This window comes from Delphinapterus leucas, chromosome 1 (genome assembly GCF_059928025.1).
Source record: "Delphinapterus leucas isolate spDelLeu-1000000601 "Yukka" chromosome 1, BTC_Dleu_Yukka2, whole genome shotgun sequence".
Taxonomy (NCBI): Eukaryota; Metazoa; Chordata; class Mammalia; order Artiodactyla; family Monodontidae; genus Delphinapterus; species Delphinapterus leucas.
Window position 1 is genome coordinate 161,962,349 of NC_143129.1, and position 17,529 is coordinate 161,979,877.

General features: G+C 48.5%; 1 protein-coding gene across 1 annotated transcript; it reads left to right on the forward strand.

Moving 5' to 3' along the window:
- Positions 1-10,853: 10,853 nt before the first annotated feature.
- C1H1orf216 (chromosome 1 C1orf216 homolog) lies at positions 10,854-17,275 on the forward strand. The gene is made up of 2 exons (XM_022575215.2): positions 10,854-11,538; positions 13,214-17,275. Exon 2 carries the CDS (start codon positions 13,219-13,221, stop codon positions 13,906-13,908), a length of 690 nt encoding a protein of 229 aa, XP_022430923.2. The 5' UTR covers positions 10,854-11,538; positions 13,214-13,218; the 3' UTR covers positions 13,909-17,275.
- The last annotated feature ends 254 nt before the right edge of the window (positions 17,276-17,529 follow it).

Consider the following 17,529-nt stretch of genomic DNA (forward strand, 5'->3'; position numbering starts at 1 on the left):
TAGCAGCTTCCTGGGTTGATAACTTTTGGTGAAAGGGGTGATTGGAGGAAGAAAAAGTGTGGCATGACAGAAAATTACAGACAGCAGTGAACATCAAAACTGGGATGACTCCTTCACACCCCTATGATCTGCACCATGGTGACCAGGACTCAGTGAAAGAGAGACTTCTTAGAGGATCTAGGAATCGACACACAGGCTGTTTTATTAGTTTTGCCCCTTCCATTTTCTTTTATGTCTCTTCTCAGTGCAGTCTCAAATTTCCAATTAACCTGTACTTCCTTTATAATAAGGACTCAAACTGGTACCCAAGTGAGAAAGAGCAACTTTTCTGGAGTATGAGGATGAAGATAAAAGGTTACATCCAGTGTCCGTAGACATTAGATATTGCGTGGGGCAGAGAGCTCTCTCTTAGGACTAAATTTTCGATTTGAAGCACTGTTGCTCAAGGACCTTCCTTCTCATTCTGACTGGAAGAGTTATATATAATCATTATTTATTGCATTAAACTGGGTTGAGTACGTTGCCCTGAGCAGAGGACATTTAATACTTCATTACTTATTTTGAGAAAAGATCATCTTGGAGTTTCATCAAAATATTGTTAGGATTGCCGCCACTCCCGATTTTCCCTGAACTACCATGAGGCTGTCAGAGTTTTAGACAGATTTTTTTTTTTCCTCTCAGAACCAAGTGTCACTGCTGCTTTGGAAAAACATTTCATGTAAATACTGTGGTTTCACTTTCAGGAGCTGGACTTGGGAAGCCGGATGAACTGTGCCAGTTTTTCACTGGCAGATAAGGAATACCAATTTAACTGGTGGAATTAGGATATAGGTTTTCTACAGTTGTTTGTAATATGCAAGATGCTGACTTTGATGGAATTTACATTTGTATATTTGTAATCTTGTAATGGTGAAAATGTATATAAAGATGTTTTAATATGTATGTAGTTTTTCAATAAATCCCAATGCCTTGAAGGCAGGATTTGCTGTCCAGATTGAATGCTCATTCTTAGGTCAGAGCCTGTCTAATGTTGAGCATTTTGTTTTCAGGGTATGTGTCTCTCAGGGGAGGCCTCTGGGACTGGAGTGAGAGGCTGCTGCCATTGTCCCCTCACTGTCTTCTCAACTCTGGTGAATTGATCGCATTAACTAACCAAGTGGTTTGGGTTCAGTGCAGGTGAGGAGAGTTTACATAAATGGTGCCTGTCGTTATAGCCCTTTGATTGGCAGACGTGGGTCCAAGGTGGGCATTATTGCCCCTCCCTTTGAGCTCTCTAAACAGTGGCCTTGAAGGTTGGAACTAGGGAGGAGGGCTGGATATTTCTCCCCTTTTGCTTTCCCATATCCTTTTTTGGCAGGGAGAGATGGAGAAGAGTATTAGGATTGACCACTAAGGATAAGAAAATCAGTGCCTGAGAAATCTAGGGAGCAAAGGGTTTCTATTCTAGGCTCCAGAAAGAAAGCACTCTTTGGAGAAAGAAAAGTTGAGTCTTAAGCTCTGGGTCGCTTTTCCCCATGTCAGTGTAACTGTCAGAAGGCAAGCTAAGCCTTGGTAATAAGATTGAAGTGGAGAGTCGGGACCTGACCATATGACCTGTGCCCAGAGCACTGAGCCTCCAGCTTCAGCTCCATTCTAGTGAAACTGAAGCCCAGGGCCTGTGCTGTGGCTCCTGCTAGGACTCAGCTTCACTAGCTTGGAAATTATCTGCCTGGAGGGATGAGAGCACGTGAGTCTGGGCGATGAGGGTGCTCAGTGTCAGTCCTTTCACCTCCTCTGTGTTCCACACGCTGGGGTAGGGACACATGGTATTTACTTCATTTAAACAATTCAGTCCACAGCTGCACAAACCATACTAGGGTCTCTTCCATAAAGCACCAGGTTATACTCACCAAAGTGCTGTAGAGACAAGGTACTCAGCTCCTGTGCAAATTCTCAACTGCCTCCCTACAAACTTTACCCCACTTTGAGAATCTCTCATGGCTCAGTGTGAGTGTTTTCAGGGTTTTAGCTCCCAGAGGTATATGTAATATCTCTTGGGGCTTCCTGTCCCCCAAGTGGGGCTTGTACACCTCAGAATAGGGGAGAGTATTTCTGGGAGGAATATTGTCATGATACTCTCTGATTGTATCATCCCTGAGATGGCATTATATCTTCTACCTTTGTGCCCTACTCACTGCCTGGCACATGGCCTGGAATGTGGAATTGCCCAGTAAAGGGTGAATGAAAAATACCAAACCTTTCAGAGCCTCCATTTATATCTATAAAATGAGGATAGTCATCCATGCCTGTCTCAGAGTGGCTGTGAGGCTTGTTGGAAGATGTATGTGGATGCATTATGTCGAACGCTACTCTGCAAGCATATGGATTTGCCAGTATTACAACTGCATCATGTTTTGTGGACCACTCCTCCAAGGCCTGTTGTCTCATAAGCATCTCAAACTTGACATCTTTAAAAATGTGATGTTCCTTCTCTAAAAATGTGCTCTTCCTCCTGTGTTTCCCATTTCACTAAAAGGTACCTCCACATACTCAGTCACTCAGGCTGGAAACCCAAAAGACATTCTCGATCCCTCCTTCCTTACTCCCATAATCAAACAATCTCTAAATCTTGTTATTTCTACTTCCAGATTGCATCTTGAATCACCTCTATAGCTGATGCCCTAATCCAGGATTCCATAATTTCTTGCCAGGGTGTTGGCAGTAGCCTCCTGATCTCCCCACTCCCATTTTTGCTTCCTTTCCATCCAATCTGTGCACAGCAGCCAAAGGGCGAGATTTGCATAATTAAATAGGAGGATGCCACTCCCTCACTCAAAACCTTTTCTGTCTTCCAGTGCACTCAGGATTAAGTTCAAACTACAAGACCCTCCATGACATAGTTGTGCCTCCCAACCTCCTATCATCCTCTGTTCTCCATTCACATTACACAAAGCTTCAGAGCCTTCCCCCACCTTTTTTTCAAATGGACTTCTTTCTTTTTTTTTTTTAATTTTCTTTATTTTCCTTATTTTTTATTTATTTATCTTTTGGCTGCGTCAGGCATTAGTTGCGGCCTGTGGGCTTCTCTCTAGTTGTGGCACTCAGGCTTCTCTCTAGTTGTGGCGTATGGGATCTTTCATTGCAGCGCTTGGGCTCTTCACTGCAGCACATGGGCTGCTCTCTAGTTGTGGTGCGAGGACTCTAGAGTGCACGGGCTTGGCTGCCCCACAGCATGTGGGATCTTAGTTCTCCAACCAGGGCTTGAACCCTCATCCCCTGCATTGGAAGGTGGATTCTTAACCACTGGACCACCAGGGAAGTCCTCCCTTCATTTTAGAAGGAACCACAGTCTGGTGTTCTTGATGGCTGGTGGGGTAGAGGTGGGGGTGAAGCGGCAGCTCCAGGCTGGAGAATCACTGGGCCCAATCTAAGGGGTGGAAGGTGCAGGGTCAGGATTGGGAGTGAGTCATGTAGGTTTTTCAGTCCCCATCTCTTTTTCTCAGAGGCTGAAGGAGGGAGAAAAGCTGACTGCCCACCCCTCTCTTTGTTTGTCTTGTCTAACTTATGTTATTTATCAAAAAGACAGGTTATTTGGAAAACCAGATGGACCCAGGCAAAAATCATCTGGGTTTTCCAAACGTGAAAAATTAGGTTCTGGGGGCCCAGGAGGAAAGGCATATGAGAGTGTGTGTGTGTGTGTGTGTGTGTGTGTGTGTGTGTGTGTGTGTGTGGTTGGGAGTGGGTGAGGAGTATTGAAAGTATTTTATGTCTCTGTAGTCAGACCCGGAAATCCCTCCATAACATCCAAGCTTTCCCCCTCCCTCTTTTTCCTTCAAGTTCTTTATGATTACAATCTAAATGAGAAAACTAAAATCTGTATATTGGTGGCTGGGAGTGCTGAAAGGTTTAATTGGCCAAGAATGAGAACATGTCAGGGCTGTAGCAGAACGGCAGCCGACAGCTTTCTCTAGCTCTCCTGCCCTCGCCTCCTCCCACAGATCCACTGGCTTACTGAGAGTGTCAGGGTACAGAGAGGTTTCTAGAGCAGAGACCCGGTCCACCTCTTGTCCCTTCAATGTTATCATCCCAAAATGATCACAGCAGTTATGGAAGTTAGACATTAGGGGAAGAACTTACCCTTTCATAACTTTGTGATGATATTATGGCCAAAGAACACTGGGGGTTAAGGGCTGTCTGTCCATTAAATATCCAGGGAAGGAGCTAGCTCTGTGGCTACAACCAGGAATTTTTAAAGCTTGTGGTTCTGTTACCTCTGGGCAGCAACATTATTAGGAAGGAACTAAAGCAGGAGGCTATGGAGGCATGACTCTTGGCTGCAATAGAGGAAATGTTCTGGCTGAAATCATAGGGAGAGCCCTCTCTCTACATACACACATGCACACTCACAGAACAGAGCCAAGACCCTTTCTGGCCTGAAGAATCTTTGGCAGCAGCACGAGCACTTGTCCCATTTTGAGTGTCATTTGTCACTGAGCCCTGCCCGGCCCACTCACCCATTGTCACAGTGCCATCGGACTGTGATAGCCACTTAATAACTTGATCTCATCTGTATAATCTGAGTTAACTAGCTCCACAGTTGTGAGGATTAAATTTGAGAAATTTGTAAAGTGTCTGCCTCCAGGTCCAGCACATAGTAAATCTCAGTGAGTGCTTGTTGAATGAATGAATCCGTGAATTGGAGCATTAAGGCTCCCTTGACCATTTCCAAAAGTCAGTGTGTAACAGCTTGAATAACAGGCTTGTGGGCTGTCCTGTGGAGCCTGGAGCCTGAGGCATGATCTAACCCTGCCATTCATTTAACATATGTTTAATGAGTATCTGTGGTATGCGGGGTAGACCCCGTGATGCACCACCCTATCCCCTTTAGTGAAGGCTTTGCTGGCCCCTCTGCAGACAGCCTTCAGTGAGGGGACGGCCTCAGCTGCATTCCAAGGGGCATTCCAGCACAGCCCACATCCAGTGATGACAGGACTGTAAAGTCCTGGCCACCTCAGCTCATTTTGGGACAATTCTAAAGGGCCCATTCTCACTTCAGAGCTCCCTGGGGGGTTGGCTGAGGCTGTCATGGAGCTGTATGGTAGTTCAGCTCCTTTCCCCTCACTTCCACAAACGGTGATCCCAAGGGCGGCGTCCTAAACTGTCTGAGTCTGCTTCCTGGGGAATCCAGCCTATGAGTGTGCTAGTCCTGGTGGCCAAGGCTTTAGGACAGGAAAGGACAGAGACTCCTTTGCAGTTTCCAGCACTTGTTTCCAGCGTTGGAGATGTCCATGCTGCCTTTTTATGTCCACCAGAGGGCAGCAGCAGCATAGCAACCAGTCCTCCTGAGGCTCAGTGGGGTGGGCTTGGAGGTCTTTCCCCCAGCCCCCTCCAATTTCCCACCCCTAGTACTGAGTATTAGGCAGGATCACCCTCCTAAGGGAAGAAAACTTTGGGAAACTGTCTAGGCCTTAGTTTTGTCAGTCTCAACACAGCCCCCTCCCACCCCAGTGCCAAGGCCAATCTGTCTTCCTAATGCGGACCCCACCCCCCTCCTCAGTGGGCAACCTCCTTGCCCAGGATCTCCCACCTCTCCACACTCACCATCCACAATAGATTTGTTTTCTGTGTGACGAGGTAATTATGAGCTTGGGGATAGGAGGCCCAGGGGCCAGTCTGAGGATGGTCACTTCAATCTGGTTCTCCCTGTTCTGCTAACATTATTGATTTTTTAGTTTTATTTATTATGATGATTTTTCTGTGTGAACTGGCTCTGATGACATGAGGTATGGAGGTAAGAGGGCAAAAGCGAATTTATTCTTGTCACAATTTAGCTTCCTGAAACCACCCACCCGACATTTTTTTTTTTTTTTGGTCTACTGGTTTTAGCATCTTTGCTTACCTGCCTTCATTCTGTTCCCTACTCCCCAAATTTCTCCCGAAGATTCTTCCAGGAATTGGAGCCAGATGTGGCTAGAGAATGCCATTAACTTATCAGCAAGCCTTTATTGCATTCCCATTACTAGTCAGTTATTTCTAGGCTAAGCTCCCCAACTTCCTGCTTCCTTCTCAGCCCTTCCCCTGGGGCAGTCCTGAGACAGGCCAAGCTATGTGCCTTTTTTTTTTTTTCCTGCAGAAGTTTCTCTGTGAAATGGGTATGAGGAAAACCTGACGAGGAAGCTTTCAGAGAGGGAGATTGAGATTGAGTGGAGCCTATTCAAAGAGCATGCCTGCCTGACCTTCAGGTTACTAAAGGCCTCCCATGGTGTACTCTACTTCCTTATGGAGAACGGGAGGGGCAGGGTGGGACAGGGCACAGTGATTGCCCGATTGCCGTGGGAATCAGCTGAGGCCGAGGGCGATTTGTGGAGCCACGTTCCCCCAGTCTGTTTTCTCTGTGTGTGCCAGAAGAATGAATAAATCATTGTTCAGGGGTGGGATGCAGCTGCCGGGCTCCTCCCCTCGGCACATGCCCCGACTCCAGCTCCTCCATTGAGGGCTGCTGGAGCAGAGAAGTTTATACACCCAGCTCCCCAAATCCTATTGAGGCCTCCCCCTCCGCACGAGCCACCGGCTTCAAGCCCATTCAGCCTGGCCCTTTGTGCTGGAGGTTAAGTGGTTACATGTGGGGGGCACCCAGAAAGGACCTGTCAGTCCCTGAAAGGCTGTGCTGATAGCGTGCCCTCCTACTGATGAATGGGTGGGTGGAGGAGAGGTGGGCGGCCCGAGGGTGGGGTGGAGGAGAGGGCAGGCGGATTATGGAGCCCATGGAGGCAGCTGCTAGGAAGGGGGTGGAACAGGCACTCCCTTCTCTCATTCTCCCTTCAGATCGGCTTCTCTACCTCACTATGTTGTGGGCTCTGGGACCTTGGATTTGGCTTCTCTGGGTTCCTGGTGGAAGAGAGGCTATTTACCATTTGGGTGCATTGGGGAGAAAGAGTCTATGCTAACTTTCAGGCTTCCAGCATCTCCAAAACACACCTCAGTTTCTCCTTTTTCCCTTCAGGGTCAGGAGGGAGGATGCAGGGGGGCTTGGGAAGAGAAATTCATCTCCCAGGTTAATGTGGAGCAGTACATTTGGAACTGCCCCACTGAGCTTTAAAAGCTTCCTGGGGGGCTTCCCTGGTGGTGCAGTGGTTGGGAGTCCGCCTGCCAATGCAGGGGACGCAGGTTCGTGCAGGTTCATGCCGCAGTCCGGGAGGATCCCACATGCCGCGGAGCGGCTGGGCCCGTGAGCCATGGCCGCTGGGCCTTCACGTCTGGAGCCTGTGCTCCGCAGCGGGAGAGGCCACAGCAGTGAGAGGCCCGCGTACCGCAAAAAAAAAAAAAAAAAAAAGCTTCCTGGGAGGTCCCTCAGGAGCTGTTCAGGGTGGATGGTTCAGGGCAGGCGAGATCTCAAACTGGGTATATTACAAAGATTTTGTTGGAAAAGGATGATTCTAAGGCTTAAGACAAAAAAAGCTGTAAGACTTCAGATTTGATGTACCAGCCCCTCATTTTACAGCTGAGAAAACAGCCATGTTGGGGGTGGAGAAGGGACACATCTTACCTAAGGTGATCACACATCAATTTCTGGATAGATGAGGGTGACACTTTACCTTTAAGGGGTGGTAGAGAAATGGATGAACAGAACAACTAGGTCACCAGCTTCCTAGGCCTTCCTTTGCTGAGCTGAGCTAATTCTGGAGAATGGTTTTTTTCTGCCTTAAGGGCTCTCAGGTACTTCAAAGGTCCTCCAGGGCTCTGCCTGGCCTTAGGAGCCCAAGTAACAGTGTTCACAATTTTAATGTTATTTAACAGTGTTCAAGGCATATTATCTTTATTTAACCTAAAAGGGTTAAAATGCTTTGATTTGTCCAAGTTCCCAAAGCTATGTGGGAAGTTGACAGATGATATGAGCTCAGGAAAAGAGAAGAAAGCAGGTCACAATGGAGCTTGTCCCCCAGGATTAGATGCCTGTGCTTTGTTTTGATGTGGAATCTTTGGGGGCTTCCTCAGTTATTTCCCTGCCGTTCACAGGATGAAGCCCAAGCTCCTTGAACACAGGTCAAGGCCTTTCACAACTGGGCCAACTTTATCCTCCAGCCTCACCTCCCATCTCCATTTTCTCCCAAGCTCCAGCCACACTGGCCTCCTCTGTGTTATCTGAACACGCACACAGCATACAGTTTCCGCTGCCTTCTGCTTTCTCTCGGTGAGCTTCTATTCATCCTTCAAAACCTGGCTCAAATATCACCTCTGTGAAGCCTTTTCCTTCCCGTCTTTTGGGCTCATTACTTTTGCCTTCTAGCTCTGTTGTAGGACCTATCACGTTGTACAGCCCACTCTTTTCTATTTCCCTTTCTAAACAGAGCGCTCTCCGAGGCCACCACCACTTCTGATTCTGCTCTTAGTCCTCAGCACATTACCTGGCACAAAGTAGCCCTGTGTAACTGTGTCCTGAATGTGAATAAATGAATGGGAAGGGGCAAGGTCCTTGAGATTAAAACACCTTGATCCTAGCCATCTCTTTTTTCCTGGGAGTACTGACATTGAGAAATTATCCACCTATAGAGGAACTCATGCCGGTCCTATTCCCTGAAGTAGAAATTCCTCTCAGCCTCCCTTGTCTCCTTGCCTCACATCCCAGGCCCCTAGGGCCTGGATCTGGCCACTCACTGCTAGCCAGTCTTGGCTCTGACATCTGTCTGCTCACCAAGATAGCGAATCACTTTCCACTGCTAGATCTTCATGATGGGCTGGCCTTCTGCAGAGCCCTGTTTGGGCTGGTACTGTCCATCTCTGGTGATTTCTGTGTCCCTGCCAGTTAAGTCCCTGCAATCTATGTAGCTGGGTGGACACAGCTACAGACACCCCTTCACCTGGGGTGACTGATTCCCTGGCATCCTGACTGAAGAAGCCTCTGGTGACTGAATAACAGACATCTGTATATCTGCTTTTCTGTGGTCATGGATGCCCCTGCCTTCCTGGGGGTTTTTGTTCTCCAGGCTCCCAGCTCTCTTGAAAGTCATGGAGCTGCCAGGACCACTGTCTGAGCACTTACTGCATTAATTATACGTGCTAGAGTATCCCACCCAAGATTATCCTTGCCTAAGAAAAGAGAAGCTACGTTCTGATGTCCTTGGAATTCAATTTACCTGTCAGGTATTATGTTATTTAGAGATAATCAGCTTTATAGAACAATGGAGTGACCAACTGATGACTCAGCTATGTCAGGTTATTGCACGCTGAGTAAAATATAGGCTTTAGATCAACAATCAATATATAATTCTTGTTTTTTTTGTAACCAGAATACATAGGAAGAGGTAGAGGTAGGTGTGGCATGTTATGTGATTGTACCTAATGACTTTCTCGGAGAATTTGCTTCCTGTCTCTGATATTCGACATTCTGCGGTTCAGGAGGTTTTAGCATCTAGGGAGAAATGTTTCTAACCAGGGAATGCAGAGACGATTCCACTGCGTTTTGGGCTCCTCGTAATACTAGAGGAATAGAAGAAAGGAGGTCACACTTGTAGGCTGATAACGGCTATTAAGGGGAAACAGAGTTGCTACTACTTAATGAGCGCTGAGAGGTGCCTCAGTGGGACCCAGGGGACCACCTTGTGCTCTTGTATTAATCAAGATTCTTTTGATTGCCAGTGAAAGAAATTCCACTCAAGTTAGGCTTGGCAAAATTAGGGTCTTGCTGCAAGGTATACCAAGGCCTCAGGAAACAGGGACAGGACCATCACCAGGACTTCTGTCTTTCTGTGTCGGTATGTCAGCACTATTTTCTCCTACTACAGACTGACTTCTATGTGGCAGGAAATGTGATTGTTACCGCCCTAGGCTCACATCTTCCCTGCTTTGTCTTCCTTTAATTTTATTTCAAAAAGTCCCAGAGAAGGACTCTGACACCTAGAGTGGGAGTCCTATTCCTAGATTCATCAGGCTTCCATATGACCCACCTAATTAGAGCTGGGAGAGACAGGAGAGGTATGAGGAGGAGCTATTCAGGGCCCACCAAACAAACAATGAGATTTTGTCGTGACTTTATGACATAGGAAGACCTGTATCACTGCAGACCACCAAAGCTCAGAGACTTTACAAGTGAGAATTTGGGTCACCTCATAAGGAAAAAAACTCCAGCTGAAGGTAAGGGGAACTTGCAGTGGATAAGGGAGAAGCGAGACTAGTTAGGTCTCAGAACCTGATGTAGAAATGGGGCTGAGGTCTCCATGTGTATATTTTTAGCGGGGGGAGTGTCCAAAGCTTGAGTTACTTCTGCCTTTTCCTTTTTATTTCCTTTTCCCTCTTAAAATAGGAGTTGTCGTAATCATGAAATGTTTTTTTTTCTCTTCCATTTCCCTTATTTTGTATATAGAATTTGTTGGTGTGATTTAATTTGCCATTTAATCTCTAGGTTGCAGAATGGTAAACTGGAATTAAGTTGGAAATGGAAGAGGATGCCTCATTATGGAGATCAGACTCAAATTCTTCTTTTAAAACAAAAAAAGCAAAAGAAAGGGAGGCGGGAAAGACAAGGGTATTTTTTAACATATTATGATTCAGAGATGAATCCATAGGAGTTTTGTTTTGTTTGTTTTTAATTGGTGGCATGGAGGGGGTAGCAGGAGGAAGGTATAGCCAATTGCTTGGTTTACTCAGTAAAGCTGAGGGGTAGGAAGGGACCTCCTGGAAGCTCATGTGCCCTAAAGGCTAAACTTGTCCCAGACTTCTTTCTGGGGCTGCCTCTCCCTAACAGCAGCCAGTGCTTTTTGGTCTCATCATTAGAGTAAGCAATTACTCTGTTCAGTAAGTGACTTTAATTAAATAAGCACAAAATGAACATATAACTTCAAATTGTGATAGATGCTATCAAGAAAAGGATCAAAATGCCCTGGGATAATATAAAAGGGGGAACTAATCCGGCCTAGGAGGTCAGAGAAGGTTTATCTGAAAAGAGATCTTAAATATGAGAGGGGGAAGAGAATTTTAAGCAGAGGGAACAGTGTGGCAGAAAGAAGCATGAGACCCAGTTCCAGAGACTGAAGGGCAAAGGCTGAAGCTGGAGAGATAGAGCAGGATGCTCAGAGCCCTGCGGCTGCAGCCTTAGGATTTACCCTGCAATGCGAAAGCCATTGAAGGGTTTTAGGCAGGAGGGTGGTGACATGATCAGATTTTCATTCTGAAAATGTCACTGTATCTGCAGTGAGGAAAACCGATCGGAGCGACCCAGTAAATGCGGTTAGGGAATTAAACAGGACCTGCAAGGCTTCGGTCCAGGCTGCCGAAGGCGGGGGAGGCGATTCCGACGCTCCGGCAGGCGCGCGGCTCCGCGGAAAACCGAAACGGCACACGTGGGCCAGGCTGCCCCGCCCTGCCGCGCTGACGCCGCCTGACTCGGCAGTCCTGGCTTGCATTGGGCTCACGGCCCGGGATCCCACACCCCACGCGCCGGTCCGCGTGGACGCCCAAGCCGAGGGATTCCTCTACCCTCCCCTCCGCCCAGCCCCGAGGGACGAGTTCCCGCCGCGGGCGCTCGGAACCAGAGCCAGCCGGGCGGAGAGGCGCCTCCAGGCCGTGAGTCGGGGCCCGGAGCGGGAGGGTTTGGACCCTAGCAGGGGGCGGGGGTCACAGCCTCTGCCCAGCTGCCTCTTTTGGAGAGATTAGGGATGGACGGTCAGTATCCTCTGTCTCCTGGGGGTAGTGTCCCTCTCCCGCAAGGCTAGGCAGGAAGGGAGGCCGCCTCCCCCCATCCTTACAGAGCGCTCTCCCACACACAAATTGTGGATTAGCTTAGAGAGAAGCCTGATTCTGGGGTGTCTCGGTTCCCATTTTACCGTCTCCGAGAACCCCTAGGTCCTTAGCAAGACCCCCACCTCATTCCAGCTGCCTTCACGGCCCCGCCCAAATTTAGAAAATAGAAAACATTTGGGCGGGGACATCTCCAGGCACCTTGCTTAGCGGGATGGAGTCTGTAGATTACGAAGGGACTGTCCCTACACCATTGCCCCCAGGACTTCTTCCCACCTGGATGTGGGGCGGGTCCCTGCCACCTCCACTTACGCTCTCCCTCACTCTTACTGATCCCCAGTTTTTCTAATCCTAGTAGTTTATGGTCAGTAGGAACTTATTGTCAATTTAAACGCTAATTTTGGGAGAAGTCAGTTATTGGGGAGGAAAGAATAATGTGGTGTGTTCTCTCTCTAGGGCCTCAGGATGGAGCAAACCAGAGGCAGGGACCCGGGATAGTACTAGACATGGAGGGAAGGGGCAAGGTCAGAAGAGAGGCTTGTCAGTGGGAGAAGGGCTTCCTCACTGGGCAGAGGAGGGAACCCAACCCAGCTCTTCCAGCCCTGGGCAGTCCGCAGTAGCCTCTGCTACTCTTGGCCTGTCTCCCTGAGCATAGATATCCCACTGCAGTCCCCCTCCCCCATTCACTTACCCGCTCAGCAAGGATGTGCTGATGCCTGCTTAGTGCCACGTTCTGTGCTGGCTCCTGAATGTGATGGAGGGTATATAGAGGAATTCCATGTCTAGCTAGGGAGCCAGTAAGCTGCTATTACAAGATAGAAAACAAAAACAAAAAAAAGCTGAATAGACATTTATTGATCATAAACTATGTACCGGGGACAAGAAACAAACATGAATAAGAGAGCATATACCCAGGGCAGTGGGGATCCTGAGGAAGGCATAGTTAACTGTGTGTGTTTGTGTATATCGGGGCAGTGGGGAGGATATCAGGATAGCTTCAGGGAAGTGGGCATACTAGAGCTGCGTTTTGAAGTATGAAAAGGAATTTGCTGGGTGCAGAAGGGAAGAGCTTAGAGGGAAGGGGAGAGGAAAGATATTATAGGCCCAGGGAGTTGTATGAGGAGAATAATGGTGTGTCTGGAGATCTCTGAGCAGTGTGGAGGCAGAGTGGCAAGAGGCAAGTCTGGAGCAGTGAGCGGGGGCCAGATGAAGCATGGCCTTGCAGGCCGGAAGAGGGTTAGCGGGAGGTTAGGGAGGGAGCCATGACAAACTTACATTTTTAACTAGAGGCAGAGAGATCAGAGGACAGCCTGCCTCAGGGCTGCGGGAAAACCCTGTGAGGAGACTGAATCAGCAGTCAGAGAGGGAAGAGGAAAACCACCAAGGGAGGTGTTACCAGAGCCAAGGGAAAGGAGCAGCCTTGTCCCTGCTGCTAGGCTGCCTCTACTTCAGGCACCCCACCCTGTCCTGCTCTGACTCATTCTCTGCTTCCCTTTGACAGACCAGATGTTTGCCATCCAGCCAGGGGTAGCTGAAGGGGGGCAGTTCCTGGGGGACGCGCCTCCTGGAGTATGTCAGCCCGAGCTTCAACCAGACAGCAACTCCAACTTCATGGCAAGTGCCAAAGATACCAATGAGAATTGGCATGGGATGCCAGGCCAAGTGGAACCCATACTGACGAGGAGCTTCTCTGAGTTGCCCTCTGACAACCAGGCCTTCCAGGATCCTGGACTCCCTGAGGGGGAGGTCCGCAGCCCACCAGAGGGGGCAGAGATCCCTGGAGCTGGGCCTGAGAAGATGGGTGGTGCCAGCACAGCCTGCTCCCCTCTGGAGGACAATGGCTATGCCAGCAGCTCCCTGAGCATTGACAGCCCTAGCTGCAGCCCTGAGCCTGCCTGTGGGACCCCTCCCGGCCCTGGCCCTCCAGCTCTCCTTCTGCCCTCGGTGGCCCAGGCCGTACAGCAGCTGCAGGCTCAAGAGCGCTATAAAGAGCAGGAGAAGGAGAAGCACCATGTGCACTTGGTGATGTACCGTCGCCTGGCCCTGCTCCAGTGGATCCGGGGCCTGCAGCACCAGTTGGTTGACCAGCAGGCCCGTCTGCAGGAGAGCTTTGACACCATTTTAGACAACCGGAAGGAGCTTATCCGCTGTCTCCAACAGAGGGCAGCACCATCCACACCCCAGGACCAGGGCTAAGGGCGTCTCTGTACAGGGGTGCAAGGGTTTATGTATATATTTGCAGGCATGTGTGTGGTTGTGCACAAGCAAGTACAGATTATTTGCTGGTATGAGTGCAGGGAAGCATAAGTGAGTATGTCAGTGCTAGCATGTAGGCAGATGTGCACAGGCCATGTGAGAAGCAGCAGCCCTATGTGTGAATATGTACATATGTGTATGTATAGTATGTATGTAGGAGGAAGTAAGTTTGTATATGCATGTGTGGATGGGTACCCCACAGTGTGTGTTTATGTGCATGAGTGAAGATATATATGCAAAACGTGTGTTTCTGTATGAGTGAGTTTGAGCATGCAGATTTGTGGTGGGTGTTTATGAGTGAGCCTTTGTGTGTGCAGGCCTATGTGTAGGGGTGCATGTGTGCAGGTGCGTGCATGGGATATATACATTAGGAGCATGTATATTTGCAGGCTGACTCAGGAGCAAGTGTGTGCAAATATATGTTCAGTTGCACACGTGGGGCATCCATCCATACCTTATGTTACCCGTGGTCTCCACTAGCCTTTTTTCTCCACAGGGTCCCACTGCTCCCTGGAGAGAAGGCTAGCCTGCTCTCATTATCTGAAGGCTGTGGCTGATCCTTTCTCTTGGATTTCTCGGCTACCTCTCCTTATCCCTCCCCTTCACTCCTCCCAGATCTTGCTCTGCTAAGGCTGTTGTCCCTGATGGTGGATTTGCTGTAGGAAGTTAGGTCGCTACTCTGGCCTACTATGGCTTTTTGGCTGCAATCTTGCGAAGGCAATTGGTAGAGAACTGGTATCAGGGAAGGGAGCTAGAATGGTGATTGACACCATGGCAGGCATGGAGGCGGGATCAGAGGAGAAGATAGGGGACTGTCCCACTTGAACTCTGCCATTGGGCACGTGGGAGATGGGGATGAGGGAGATGACGATGGCAGAACCCTGAGAAGACTAGGAGAATGGGAATTCTACAATACCATTTCCAAACAAATCACACCTCTCCACTGCAAGGGAGCTGTTGCAAACTATATTGACTTAAGCTTCTGATGAAAGGGAATCTGTGTTAATATAATGTCATATGTCAACTACACCTCAATAAAAAAGAAAAAAGAAAAGGAATGTGTGCTTTCTAAGCTTGCAAGGAGTGGAGAGGTGTTCCAAGGCTGTTGGAGAAAACTCTTACTTCCCTCTCTGTGCTTCTACTTGCTGTGCCTCTCTGGCTGTAGCAACATTAGGTGTCAAATTAATTTGGTCAATTTCTCTGAAATCAGACTGTCTGGGCCAGGAGGAGCCACAGTTTGGCTCTCCAGAGTGTGCAGTGGTCAGTGTCAGTCCAGCCACTGGAAGCTCTTAGGATGCTGGGCCATACCCTCTTCTGTGAGTGCATGGGCTTGACAGGCCCCAGCAGAGGCTCCATGAGGTGGAGAGCGGGTGAGTTCTGGAGAGAACCAAGGACTAAAGTAGTTGAGCTCCCTGCTTTGCTTTTGGGAGCCAAGAGGATGCAAAATCCTGATAGGTGAGCAGTGACACGGAGGTCACTGATGCCTCTGGCCCTGTCTCCCTATCTGTAAAATGAGTGGGTGCATAGGTGGGAGGTATAGGGAGTGACGCTGAAGCAATGGCCCTGGGAACTCTGCGTCTCACTTTTGCATGTTGAGTGTGAACCTGGCCTCTGGACCAACGAAGATAAACTGGGGCAAAGAAATTCATTTCTTGGGTTTGTGTTTCTATTCTACCTGTTGTTAGGTGGCCTCTTTTCCTCACTGAGCTCCCCTTTTGGGCAGGGTTCTGGGCTGGGAGCTGGGGCGCAGGTGTTGGGAAAGACACTGGGGGGAGGAATTCAGTCTGCTATGGCTGACAGTCTCATGGGGGGATATGGGGAGGTGGATGTGGGGGGAATCTTTCTTCAGGGCCCTCTCAGTCTGACAGGGGAGACTTTGGCCTCTGCCCAAGAGCCCCATATGGGATTGTCCTTGTCCTAAGGCACCTTTGGGCCTGAAAGGGAGGGGCGTCAATTGTGAGGGACACATATGCACCTCCGACACTCATATATCACACTCATATACTCAATCTGCCCTGGAGCCACCAGTTCCCTGAAGGGGGGTCTGATTGTGAAAGACTGAGTCAGGGTCCTTAGATGGTTTTGACACAGATGTAGTTATAGTACATGTACATGACTTCAGATATTTGTTGGCACCAATCTAGATTAGATCTTCTATTTTACATTAGTTTTTATGATGATTCATAAATTAGTTTCTAAAAAATTCAGTACTTTTATAAAGAAAGTATATTACAGTTGACCCTTGAACAACGCAGGAGTTAGGGGCACCAACCCACCATGCAGTCGAAAATTTGTGTGTAACGTATAATCAGCCCTCCATATACGCAGTCCTTCCATATCCATGGTTCTACCTCCTTGGATTCAACCAACTGCGGATGGTGTAGTGCTGTAGTATTTACTATTGCATAACAAATTACCCTAAAACTTAGTGACTTAAAACAATCACAAATTCTGTAGGTCAGGACTCCCTCACCAAGCTGCAATCAAGATGTCAGTCCAAGGTCCCTGGTCTCCTTCGTTGGGAGTATTCAGTTCCCGAAGGGCTGTAGGCTGGAGATCACTTTTAGTTCCTTCCATGTGGGCAGCTTGCTTCATCAAATCATGCAAGCCAAGAAAGTTATAGAGTATTAACAAGACAGAAGTCACAGTTTTCTGCCACCTAATCACAGAAGTGACATTCCTCAGTGTTGCCATATTTTATTGGTTAAAAATAAGTTGCGGGCTTCCCTGGTGGTGCAGTGGTTGAGGGTACGCCTGCCGATGCAGGGGACGTGGGTTCGTGCCCCGGTCCGGTCCGGGAAGATCCCACATGCTGCGGAGGGGCTGGGCCCGTGAGCCATGGCCGCTGAGCCTGTGCGTCCGGAGCCTGTGCTCCGCAATGGGAGAGGCCACAGCGGTGAGAGGCCCGCGTACCGCCAAAAAAAAAAAAAGGTTGCTTAAAGGGAGAATATTACACAAGGCTCTGAGTACATGGGGGGGAGGGGTCCTCAGGGGCCATCTTAGAGGCTTCGTGCTACAGGAGGCATATTTTGATTGATCAGATAAAGGCATATTTTATTGATTGTTTTTAATAGTACAAATAAAAATTAATTCTACTTATAAAAATGGAAACATTTCAGAGAAATCTAATATTTCCTTTTATCCCTCCCCAACAAGGTATATATATTTTAAACCTCACAAAGTATACTTCTTGCTGAAACAGTCAGTGACCCAGGACATTAATAATTCTTGTTATCTCGACATTTGACATTTAAACAGAAACGATACTGGACCAGTTCTGTTTTTTTTTAAGGTGTGTCTCATTATTTTTTTTAAAATAAATTTATTTATTTATTTTTGGCTGCATTGGGTCTTCGTTGCTGCACGCGGGCTTTTTCTAGTTGTGGACAGCGGGGGCTACTCTTTGTGGCAGTGTGCGGGCTTCTCATTGCGGTGGCTTCTCTTTGTTGCGGAGCACGGGCTCTAGGTGTACAGGCTTCAGTAGTTGTGGCACATGGGCTTAGTTGCTCCGCAGCATGCGGGATCCTCCTGGATCAGGGCTCAAACCCATGTCTCCTGCAT

Bases quoted from the DNA above. Each gene is read 5' to 3' on its own strand.
- C1H1orf216 (XM_022575215.2), top strand. From the start codon at position 13,219: ATGTTTGCCATCCAGCCAGGGGTAGCTGAAGGGGGGCAGTTCCTGGGG.